This window comes from Uranotaenia lowii, unplaced genomic scaffold (assembly GCF_029784155.1).
Source record: "Uranotaenia lowii strain MFRU-FL unplaced genomic scaffold, ASM2978415v1 HiC_scaffold_102, whole genome shotgun sequence".
Classification (NCBI taxonomy): Eukaryota; Metazoa; Arthropoda; class Insecta; order Diptera; family Culicidae; genus Uranotaenia; species Uranotaenia lowii.
The window spans coordinates 79,146-92,628 of NW_026596989.1; the positions used below are offsets into that span (position 1 = coordinate 79,146).

The 13,483-nt window shown below is 38.0% G+C and overlaps 1 protein-coding gene across 1 annotated transcript in view; it reads right to left on the bottom strand.

The window, feature by feature from the left end:
- The window catches only part of LOC129759101 (peptidoglycan-recognition protein LA), a 39,042-nt gene extending 25,995 nt beyond the window's left edge, over positions 1-13,047 (bottom strand). The window contains exon 1 of the mRNA XM_055756521.1: positions 12,559-13,047. Within this exon, the coding sequence (XP_055612496.1) occupies positions 12,559-12,919 (361 nt within the window). The 5' untranslated portion in view covers positions 12,920-13,047. The remainder of the gene's footprint in view (positions 1-12,558) is intronic.
- Positions 13,048-13,483: the final 436 nt, after the last annotated feature.

Here is a 13,483-nt window from a genome sequence, read left to right on the forward strand (position 1 = left end):
ACCCATCACACACACACACACACACACACACACACACACACACACACACACACACACACACACACACACACACACACACACACACACACGCGCGCACACACACACACACACACACACACACGCACGCACACACACACACACACGCACACCACCCGCACGTAACACACCACCCACCCATCACACGACCCGCCCATCAAATACCACCACCCATCACCCACCAATCACACACCACCACCACCCATCGCACACCACAGCTCATCGCACACAACCCACCCATCACACAACGACCCATCGCATTCCACCACCCATCACACATCACCCACCCATCACACATCACCCACCCATCACACACCACCCACACAACGCACTCGTCATCTACCAATTATTAAGGAAAAGTCAAGCGCAACTCTCTTTAATATTTTGGCCCTGAAAAGGGCCGTTTTTTGTTCTTTGTAGTTTTGAAAACATGGTCAATCTAACGCTTTCTCGGGAGTCTCGTGTTTAGGCAACAGTTTAAGCTAGTGATTGCTATGTGATCTTAAGGGAAATGAAAACATGATACTGATTCCAATCCAACGAGACGCATGAGATGAGACTAAACAGTTTGAGAGCTTTTGCCCTGAGTCAAGCGTTTAGATCAAAGGAGTCATTGTAGACTTTTCTCGCAAGCGTTTGATACAAAGCTCATGTGTTGATCACATTATTTGCATAGCTGCCGGGCGCATAATTTCGACGACATCGGCCTTGTTTCTGCTTATACTTATATTTAATTCGCGTTTTGTTATGCAGTTAAAAAAGCTGCATACTATCTTTATGGGTCGATTTAGACCATTAATAGTTATTAAAACGACAATTTATGGAAGAATGATTTTTTTCGAAGTTAAGTTCCTTTAAAAAATTCGACATACTTTATTCTAGAATGCTTATTTGAAACGAAAAACACATTGACTCGGGATAGGCTGTAGTAATTCTACGTGAACTTCTCGGTCGTTTCATATATACAACCACTGTAACTTTTTTTTACGATTTTTAAAATTTTGTGTGTGGGTGTACAGTCCCCCCTACAATCATTAGTCAATTAACGTATCCTTTCACCACAAAATGTTCGTTTACTCGGTGTTAGTAGACCAAATATCAAGCTTTGCATGAATTTCAGTCATTAAATACTTCCTCTTTGATTTAAAATATGTTTTTATTTTCAATTTGTTAAAAAATAAAATAAATTACCAAAACAATCAACGTTTTTCAAAACCACAATTATGGGTCAAAACTGTAGCTTGTAACAATTATTAGTCAAATCGTCTTCAATATTAGTCACATAGAAGTCCATGGCAACACCCAATTATCAACATGAAAATCAACAAGTTTCTGGCAAACATTCAGGGGCATTCTTCGCTAGTATACATTCAAGGGACAATTGGGTTGAGCTAGCAACCAAAAAATGTTTTGTTATTCTTGCAAAAAAGTGACTCATGATTGTGTGAAACTTGGTGGATTCTGTAACAATTATGGGTCACTTTTAATTTGCCATATATAATAGAATTTTCGCATTACATTCGCTCAGTTTCACTTGGAAAATATCGAAATACCCGCAACGGTTTAAGATGAATATGGTTATCTACATGCCTGGTTGAATAGAAAGGTTTTTAAATCATGTTAATATTTTGTTTTGAACCTTGAAGACAGATTTTCGCATTTTTTTTTTAGTCATACTGTAGCTAGCGGGGTAAATATTCTACTCACGAGTTACAATGACGCTTTTACGTTGCGATGATGGCCGGTGGATGTGTTGGAGTAGCGAAAACAAAAAAAATATCCAGGATGGATGCATTGGTTGGAACGTGGAAGACGCTAGTCGTAATCCAAACCGCGTGCTTCTACATTTTTCCAGTCGGCATGTGAGTAGTTGGACAAACGGTATGATTATCTGAGTAATCTGAATAGACGAATATCAACGATAGCAAATCATCACTAATTTTCAAACAGTTTAATTAAAACATAATGAATATATTTACAGTACATGACTGTGTGATTTTTTTTTAATTTCCTAGCAACTCATTCTTATTCCCTAACAAAGGTGCTGCTGTCAACCTGCCATGTAAATATTCGTGTGATAAAATTTTATTACACGTCGATAGCTATACAATACTCAGCCCTTTAGGACCTGTCCTATGTATACATTAGACAGAGTCGATTTGAAGTCATTTTTTAACTTCTCACACCCTGTGGTCTTAAAAGTTTTGTTTTGGTTCAAAAGTTACCATGATTGTTTGCAGAATGTTCAAGTAATGTTTTTATGAGTAAATAAGAACTTTTATCTGTGTATGGATAGGAAGTATAGGAAAATTGAACATTTTTGTTTCTTCTGCGAAACAGATTCTGGCAACGGGTTTTGTGCCAATTTATGAATTTTTTAAAGTGAATTTTCCGCAGAACAACTTTGTCGAAGACTGTAACTTCGTATTTAAAACCGTTAAAAGTTTTGTAACAGTGCACAGTACATTAATAAATTTTGTTAACTCTTATGAGTAAGGAAAAACTCTAAACATTGAAAAGGCATACTATTTAAAACGCTTCAAATAGCGCCAATTTGTTGAAAAACCACACCAAACATGATAAAATACTTTATTTCGAAAAAATTCGTTTGGTTTCGATGCTTTAAGTCATGAATTTCATTTTCCCTACTCTTTGCAGCAAACAAAGACTAAGTACACTTTTTAAAAAAATAAGTCTTTGACCATAACAGCCGGGTGTTTACTGCCGAGAGTGGATTCGGCCCCTTGGTTTCACCCTATGATACTCCATCAAAGGGTAGGCTGTGCTCTTGCACTCATACATCTCACCCTTTTCGTTTTCCTCTTCCTCAATTTTGGTCTTTCTCCTTTATCCTCCTTCTTCTTTTCCTCTATTGCCAACTTCAGACTGGTACGGAAGAACTAGAGACGTGTGCCGGTTACGTAACGCTTGCAATTTCGAAACCCCTGTTCGCAGACCTCAGTGGCCATTTCGTTACACCATCTCTTCATCTCTGCTGATCCGTTCGTTCTACCATACTTCTTCATCTTCTGCTTGACAATTGCCCAATATTTTTCGAAGGGGCGGAATTGAGTTCAGTTGGGTGGGTTGATGTCCTTTTCGACAAAATCCACCCACTGTAGTACCTTTTTGCTGTAGTGGCAATTTGCCAAATCTGGCCAAAACTTTACTAATCCTTTGTAAGATCTAATGTACGGAAGAATACGTTTTCTCAGGCACTCCTCTTTGTACATCTTGGAGTCCATGGTTTTGTTTGTCACAAAAAACCGAGGTTTTTCGTCCGCAGCTGTAAAGAACCCCGACCAGTGGCTTTATAATATTTTTGGCCTGGAAGTTGCCCAAAATCCATCTTCTCGTACGCTTCGTCAGTCATGAGGATGCATCTGTCGTACTTCGTTAGAATGTTATTGTAAATCTTGAAGGCACGTCCTTTGGGTACTACATTCTGCTTCAATGGCCTGTTTGGTAGCTTACTGGCCCGATAAGATCGTATTCCTTCGCGCAGACGAATCCTTCTGACGGTGAACCGGTCGGCATTGAATTTCTTGGCGATGTCATAGTCCGACTGCCCTGGGTTTGCCTTGATCGTTCTCAACACCTTCAAATGCAGTTTCCGATCCTTAGTTTCACTATGACGTTTGGTATGAATCTGCCGATCGATGGTATGCATCTCACGGAAACCTTTGATTGGTCGATTTGATCATTTTTAACGATTGTAACCAGTAAGTTTACTTACTGCTTGGTGGGAAATGGAAAATCAATGACTCGTGTTCGAACGCGTGTCAAGGAAGTGCCTTAGTGAGAAAGGTAAGAGGACCATCCTAAAATTCCCGTGCACAGAGGTAGCCAAACACTCAGGTCAACTCACCGAAATATGGCAAGAGATGGCGCTAGTAGTCATGCGCATCGTAACGCACTAGCAATGCAGTAGAAATACAATAGGACATGGTGGGAAGAACGGAAAAACAACTACAAAGCCGCTAGCTTGCGTATGGGATAAAACATCTTGCTCTGAAATGGCCTCACTTTGAATGGACATCTTGAGCCGACCACAGCCTTGCTTTAGTTCAACAGATAAAGCAATCGAACTACTAGGTAATAGCCATTTTGAACCCCATATCAGGCAACACACTAAAATGGCAAATATTTCTCCCATCATGTCCCTACAGGATCCCGAATTCCTAGTTAGGAAAACATAATCTGCGGTGCTGTGCTCAACGATCCGGCACAACCGACGAGCGGTCTTAGGTTTGTTAAGGTTGATCGTTTCTCGATGAACCCGTACTGCACATCGGTGAGAATTGGGGTGGCTGCTGAAAAGATTCTCTCGTATATCAGGACTTTCAGCACTTTGGAAAAGCAGCAGAGAATCATTATTGGCCACGATGAACATTTCCTGGATCGGTGAGATTGATGTAATTTTCCATGAAGTAGGAAAAGTACCTTCCGAGATCGATCGATTGAAAATCTCGGCAAAGAAGTCATCTGACTCTTTGATGCTTTCCGATGTGCGCCACAGCACAGACGATGGGATACAGTTAGCAAGGCGGCGGCTATTGATGTATTTCCAGAATGTCAGAGGATCTTGTTTCACGTTGCGTTCGATATTATTGCGATTGTATTGCGAATATTCAATATCTAGCCTTGAGAGCATTGACTTGTTATGGTCCGTTCGGTCTCGAAGGTAGCGGCCATTCCACCAAGGGAGCTTGTAAGACTGGTGCCGGTGTAGTCGTTTAGGCGGCGTGTCAATGCGTAAGACATCCCAGAGATGATCATAGAAGGTTGATACAGCAACATCGATGTTCAGATCCTCGAAAAGTATTTGCTAGTTTGTTTCCAGTAACGTTTCCATAACATGGTCGGTATCACAGTGCATAAAGTCTAGATTTAGTCTATGCGGGCTAACGGGATCCATAAGCTCGTCTGAAAAATAGTCTAGCAGTAAAACAGTGAATCGGGTCTATTCACAAACAGAATGGTATATCGGGTATCGTCGATTCGATGACAACAAGCTTCTGCTCGATGGAGGCGTTCACTGGTGAAAAGTTTAAATCGTAAATATTCGTTAGCCCGTCAATTGATATCCATCAATTGCAGCATTTGTAGAACGGAAAAAAGTGCACAGTCTTCATAAATTGAGAAAAAAAATTATTTCTGAATGTATGTTTCTACGTTAATATTTCTTCTAATGTTGACCAATATATCCAGATTAGACAAAACACGAATAAATCCGATTGCGAAACAAATACAGATCAAGAGTGGAATAAAATTTAATATGTAGGTAATCGCGTTCTTGTTGTCTTGCGAAGTTAAAATTCTACAAAGTTCTCGATCAATTGCCAGCTCGATTGACTCGATTGATTAAATGGATTAAAAAAAATCGTTTCTTTTTTTTATTCCGTGAAGTTATTATAATCCTTAAAAATGTACCATCTTAATCAATAGTGGGCTGGAAGAGTTGAACTTTTTCAATACATCCCAATTTACTTGGTGCGTTTAAGGCAAACTTAAAATCTCAAAAGAAATGGATACGTGAAACTCATTCCTATCTGATTGTCCAAAATATTTATCCTTTTTTTTCAAGTAATAGGAGTGTGTTCTTAAGCTACTTTCAAAGGTGAAAAAGATGGATAGATTAAGCATAGATTGACCCACTGACAGGGATTTTTTTTTGCATGGATCCACCATAAAGCTATTTACCTGAATCGATCTTGGAGAACATGATTTTTTTTCCTGAAGCATTAATACGAAAGATACCTAATTAAATAAAATATTGTAACCAATGCCGTACGAACGGGGGAAGAGAGGGGGTAGGTGTAAAACCCCTTACCCTTGAAAACTTGAAAAAATTCTCCATAGGGAGGGGGGTAGGTGTAAAACCCCTTACCCTACCCCCCTTCCTATGGAGAATTTTTTCAAGTAAAATTTTCAGTTGAAGAAAGGGATTTACCGTAGTAATGTAAAATTACTACATCTTAAAAGATGTTTCAAAATAAGTGTTAACAAACATGTCAGAAAATTGGCTCACCTCCGGCGATATTAAGTTCTATTATCACTCTACGCCAAATACATTTCAATCTTCGCCACTACATGAAGTTTACGAACTGAAACTTACTTTTAATTGTCAATTTCGCTTTGCACATTAGTTAACTATTTGTATTGAAACTCAAATCTTGACACAAAAACCCTACCTAAATTTATACAGTTTATTAACAAGTTCAAGCATTACTTTATTATTAATCACTTTAATAATTGAAAAAATCGGATAAATCATCACAAACATTATGCTTATATGAAATATTCTTCAAGAATTCAATTTTAGCCTCTATTTCATTTTGTGTTTCTTGCAGTTTTAGAAATTTTCTATTTGTTTACTTTTCACAATTCTGTAAAAATAATAGAATCTTAACGAAATTTTATAGGTTTAAGCTAAATTGAATTAAAAAAATTAAAGCAAATCGTTTTGCAGATTTCAACTAATTTATGTATGTATTAGCTGACCCGGTGTGCTTTGCTACACCTTTCAAAATCGAATGATATTTTCAGAATTCACTCAAATTTTTATTGTTTTGTTGGCATTATTTTAAATCAAATTATAACATAATTCATAAACAACCGCTATAAAATGAGAGCTGCAGCTGGAGTATCGGATTGCAATCCAAAAATAACTTAAACTAATATTCTGAATCTAGATCTATAAATTTGTGTTAAAGATCTGATAATTTTAATCTGTTCCTTTAAGCTTCGCCCTTTAAAAGGAGGGTCTCAAATAAATCGTACGCAAACAACCCAAATGAGAAAATATGGTTCTTTTTGCTTGATATATTTTGGATTCATGCTAAAAAACTGATAAGAGAACCCCTCCTGTCCTCCCCCCCCCCCTGCTGAATGGCGGGTGATTTTTAATAATCATACCCATTTTATTCATTCCCAAAAATCTTCTTGTATCAAATATTGTTCCATTGGTTGATAAGTTTTGAAGCTTTACAACAAAATTTATATGGAACCTCCTTCTTTCTTCTCCTCTGTACACTGTAAAGCAAAAGGATCTATAACAATTGTAGAAACATATCTCGTAACCAAGTACCTTTCCATGCCATATTTGTTTCCATTTGTTGGCTTCGTTAGCAGAAATTGAGAACTAATGCTAACAAAATTGTATTGGGCTCACCTCCCTCCTCCTATGTACTTACTCACTGAAAGGAGGATGGTGTGTCAGATAATCATAGAATCATACCAAAATGATATTCCATGTAAGGTTTTGTCCATTTCTCGGAAAAAAATTTAAGTGTAAGCTTTTCTCTTCCCTTCCTTTATTCCCAATTCTATCATCCCACTGCAAGAAAGGAATTGTTTGACATGAACATTGAACATTGACATGAAAAAATTTCTCGTATTAAAATACCATCCCATGGCAAATGTGGTTTTATTTGCGTTGTAAATTCTTGAGTTATGCATAAACTTGAAAGGAAGTACAATCCCTCTTCCGTTCTTCCCATTGAATGGAGGGGTGAGAACTTAATATTCATAAAAGTATTTTTTGTTCTAAAATACTTTTTTATACCAAATTTTATTTCATTTGCTTCATTAATTCTCGAGTTATGCAAAAAAATTGTATGGAAACCCCCCTTTCCCCTTTATGTCTTTCGTTGAAAAAGGTGGGGCTTCAATTTATAATAAAAACATTTCTCGTATCCAAATACCCTCACATGCCAAATATGGTTCAATTTGCTCGATCAGCTCTACAGTTATACTGAAAACTCCCCCTTTTCATACACCTTTTCGAAGGAGTGAGGAATACGAAATCTTCATAGAAGCATTTCTCGTACCCAAATATCATTCCATGCCAAATTTAATGCTATGCAGTATAAAATGTATGAAACTTCCCTCCCTCTTTCCTTTCTTCCGCTGGAAGAAGGAAGGGGTCACAAACAATCATTAGAACATGTCACGTTCCCAAATATCCGCCCAAGCCAAATTTGGCTCCATTTGCTTGATTAGTTAATGCGTTATGTAAAAAATTAAAAAGAGGGCCCCTCCCCCTTTATATCTCCCTAATGGAAAGAGGGAGGGGTCTCAAACTATCATAGAAATATTTTTCGTATCCAAATACCTTCCCATGCCAAATTTGGTTCCAATATCTTGAATAGTTTTCGATTTACATGAAAAATTGTAAGGTAGTCCCCCTCCTCCCTTTCTATCACCTCACTGAGAGGAGGAAGGGGTACCTAATGTTCATTGAAATATTCCCCGTTCCCACATACCACCTCATGCCAAATTTGATACCATTTGCTTGATTGGTTCTCGATTTATGCAAAAAATTGTCTTATATTTGGGAGTCCCCTCCCCTCCTTCCTGTTAGGGGAAGGGGTTCCAAACCATTATAGGAACCTTCCCCGGCCCCCAATACCTCCACTTGCCAAGTTTCACATAAATCGGTTCAGTAGTTTCCGAGTCTATAGGGAACAGACAGACAGACAGACAGACAGACAGACAGACAGACAGACAGAAATTCATTTTTATATATAGATGTATGTATGTAGTTGAACCCACCATTGGCTGATAGGTCTTTCGACCCAAGGCGGTACGGGAAGTCTCGATCGCACATCGCACAAACAATAATTGCAGCACAACCAAGGGGTCCGTTACCACTGGCTTGGGACAGGTTTGACTCATCTTACTTACTGCCAACTGTTCGAAACAAATAAAGAATTCTGAAAAGGTACTTAAGTAACCTACTCAAGATTCAAAATTTGCCGAGATACTGCACATTTTATTTTGCAGATTTCAACTAATTTGTATATTAAATAAAACCTTTTTTTTAACTTTTTCCAGTACTGTCGGAATTAATTGTTTTTTCGAATTTAAAAAAAACCTTAGAATTAAACTTTTGAAGATCATTCATCATCATTAAACTGTTATTTCTTAATTTAATAAAGTATAATAAACAAATAGAGAATCAGCTTTTGTCTTGCCTGTAGATTTTAAGATCGGTTATCAATGATTGATTTCACTCTCAGCTTATTCATTTTGAAAGTTATGAACTCCATATCACCAAAACTTAAATGCTGAATCCTGTATTATCATTTAAAATTCCTTAAATAAATTTTACCTTTGTAAGGCGTTTTTATTGAATAAATTTCTTTCTCTCGGCAGAAGCGATGGCGATACTGTATACTCTGAAAAACGTTTCAAATAAGTCAAGGTACAAAACTGTAATCTTTTCGGACTCGGCAAGCGTGTTGGTAGCAGTTAAATCGGGGAAATCTACACATCCATGGATACAGAGCATCGCACAAGAACTGCGTAAACTTAAAGGCACTTTATGCTGGATACCTGATCATGTTGGGATTGATGGGAATACTAAAGCCGATAGACTAGCTGCAGAAGGAAGAAGTGGTCCTAAAATTACAACGGATGTTCCAGCACAAGACATCATCAGTTGGGTGAGAAGTGAAAAAAGGGTAAAATGGGAGTCAGATTGGGATGAAAATGTTCAGCTGTTTCTCCGACGAATCAAAACCTCGACGCTTGCTTGGAAGGACAGGAAAAATTCATCGGAACAAAGAGCTCTGACGAGACTGCGTATCGGTCACACAGCGATTACCCATTCCAAATTTTTCACCAAAGGAATCCTAACTTGCGGTACTTGTAACGAACCACTCAACGTCTCACACATCATCGAAGAATGCAGAGCATATGCAACATATAGACAATCCAGCGGCATTGGACATAGGATAGAAGAAACTTTGCATCCAGCCAATGAAGAAAAGCTAGTAAAATTTTTACAAAGTGCAAATTTATTATCAAAAATTTAGCTTTAAAAATTGAACCAATGTAACCAATTCTTCGATACAGAGGGTGAATGACCACGAAGGTTTAATTCCTCTTTAAATAAATAAAAATAGAATAGAATAAATTTCTTTCTTCATAATATTTCAATACTTGACTGGATAAAAGTTTTTTAACAGGAATGCTGACGAAACCATAACGTACGTCCATATTGAAAATAAAACATGATGAATATAGTGTTCTCAAGTTCGCTAGCTCGCTGAAGATTCAGCGATAAAATAAGTTTATAAAATTATAATCATAAAAATTACGGCGATTAAAATAAGTTCGCTCTCCAAATGTTAGTGGAATAATTAGCAATTAGCAGATTTGCGTTTTTGTATCATTCACTGCCAGTTTTAGAAGAACAATTTCAAACTTAATATTTCCATTCCCTGAGCGGTGAATTGAATGAACTAAAAATATCAGAACTCGAATAACCAACTATCATTTTGGGTTTATTATTGATACAAAAGTATCCCACGACGATTTCTTTTATCCACTTATGGACTAAGAAACAGGGTATGAATAACAAAAACAAAGGCTGAACAAAGTTTGCAGGGTCAGCTAATATTTTATGTATGTAGTATGTATGTAGATAATCCACCATGGGTGCACGGATTCACCGCAGTTTCGTCAACACATGCGCTGAATTGCATTCTTTAGATAACTAGTTCGGCAGATCTTCAATGCAAATCACCACATGCCCAACCCCATGGCTTCGTGTGAACTGTTATGGAATGAATGTGATATGTGTGAATGTAAGTATCATTTGGATGAACAAGTCAATCATTTACGCAACCGTTATAAGATTAATGACATATTTAATGTTAATAATCTAAGACAGGTATTACGCATACGTTTAGATACCTGCCCAGTTGTCAAGTGATTGGTTGTTCTAATATTTTATACAATAAAACAACAATCATTGAATTATGCAATCTTACCTTTTTATGCATTCCAAATCTTACGTTTCACCTTATCTTACCAATATACAGCTTAATTCTTACCGCAGCTTTAACCTCAATTCTGTTTACCGGCCAAATCCATCTTTTCTTAAAAGCAGAATATTTTGAGAAAAACGTGAGACCTTAAAAACTAACTGGGACAATCTAGATGAAGTATTTGAAAAAAATTGCATTTAACCAAATGTTGGTTGGAGAAAAAATACGTTAGGGGCCGTTCACATACCACAATAACTAATTTGAAAAAATGCATTTAAATGGGATGGGTACACCGTAACGTTATCAATAATAGAAGAAAAAAAAATCATTGATTGGCTGGAGAATCCGTGAGGCACAACATGCACCCACACGCCACTGAACACTCTTCTGCTCCTCGGAACATTAGAGTGTTCTAACACTGAATCAATCGAAATTATCAATTAATCCACTGTACGAACCCTACAACGATTCAAAGAACAGAAGAATATTCGGCAACACACACGCACACGGCACCTGTACACGAACCCTCGTAATATCAAACTCATAACGGGACTTGCCAAAAACAAAATCCCTCCGACCGGTAGCAAATTTAAAAAGTCAGCGATTGCTGCGATTAACCACTAAAAGAAATGACCGAAAGGAAACCTGGTCGTTGGGAAGCAGATGAATTTTGAATATATGTACCTACAACTATAAAGATTGGGATTGCTACGATCTACGAGTATGAAATTATTTTGTTGGAGGATAGAGAAAAACTACTAAGAAGAAAACAAATGGAACGCTCTCACCGATATTCTGCCCTCTTGCTGCTTTCGCCCCCTTCCCTCGTATGTTACGATGCATTTCAAAGTGGGCGTTAACACATATTCCGCCAGCACCAGTCCGGTTCGCTTTGCACTAATCAATCAGGGATCACATTTTCTTAGGTTTCATTAGTTTCTCACGTATTTTCCCCCTTTTCTTCCAACATCAATAACAACAATTTTTAAAGCGACGTTTTTTTCAAACAAATGAAACATTATTTTTTTGCTTTTGTTTCGAATCGCGAACCGAGCAAAATGTGTAAATCTCAACTTATTAACTTAAACAAAATCTAGCTTTCCTTTACATTTTGCATTTTCCACTTATCATCAAACACAGATGAAATTTTTATTATTTTTCCGATTATCACCATACGAAACAACGACAACGCGCGACGGGAATAGAAAAAAACACGACTGCTCCCGACGGTGGTATACTTCGAACTGTGCAGGGTCAGCTAATATTTTATATATAGAAAATGGTTTTAGGAATCAGTTTCCCGGTTTTAGTGTGCATTTTTGGTTTTGTAATTATTTTTAGCTAAATTTGAATTTTAAACTCCCCCACCACCCCCCAACCCATCCACATGGACCAGTTATTCTCATGGGCCTGATTGTAACTTATTACACTTGTTGAAAGAGACTCACAGAATCACTAGTTGAAGAAACCAACTAAAAGGGAAAACACCGAATGTGGGAAAACTCAACGTTGTCCATTAATAAAACAAAACATTGCACGTATTGGAATGCTTATCATGTACTCACGAATATTCCACATATTTAACGCACCAAGCGAAACTGAACAATTATCTCTGACGCACCTCGTGTTGAGTAGCAGTTTTATTTGGATTCTCGTAAATATGTCCGTTGGCATAAGCCGTGAAAATTGAATGTAGGTACGTGACAATGTACAAGCTTGCAAATCCCGAAGCGGTTTTACTCACACGCAATTCGGCTGGCCTCGACAGTTGCATCCATATATTGGTAGATCGTAACGGATCCTTGGTATTGGGTCATCGGACCTATCACGACGTCACTCGAGTTGGACAAATTGATTACGCTCGTGGTGGCCGGCTGGAGGGAATTGTTGTTGTTGCTGTTGGAATTAGCCCCAGGTTGTGCTGCCCCAGACCCTGAAGGACTGGTGGAACTTCCGGGATCATGATGGCTGTAGCTGTTGCCCGGCATGCTCGGAATAGCATTGTGCTGGTGAAAGCTATTGTACCGAGGCTGAATACTCATCAGAGCATTTGTTACCGATTCTGGCAGCGGAGTCGTCGAGGGTTGTGGCGTGTTTGGATCCATGATTGCCTCGCCTCAACTTATCCACCGCTAATTAGTATGTGATCCACGATGACTTTTGTATCGGAACCGCGAGATTTGACGCGCGCTGCACTGTTTACCGGCTTGAAGGAACGCGAAGACTGAGATTCGCCGCAACTTTACAGCTTAGTTAGCAGATCTACCACCATGTACCTAGACTAAGGCGAACGAATCAATCGTTATTCTATAGGCTACATTCTCGTTGAGGAATAACTCTGGGAACCAGTTGTGGGGATCAGTCGGGGTTTTGGGAAATTCCGGAGCTGCAAAGTGAGGTTTGTATTATTAGCATTGTTATGTAGTTCCAACTAGTAAATGCGAGAAAGTATAACGTGAATTACACTACTCATATATACATATGTCTGTCATTCCGATATAATCGTATGTGAGTTGTTGAATGGATGAAAGTCTAAGGAATGGTTCAAATATTACTATTTATCGAGAATAAACTGAAACTAACATTATGGCTATAACCAAAACTAACAGGTGGAATGTTAAAAGTGATGCTGATGATTACAGATCTTCATATCTAACTCGCCCTCAGCT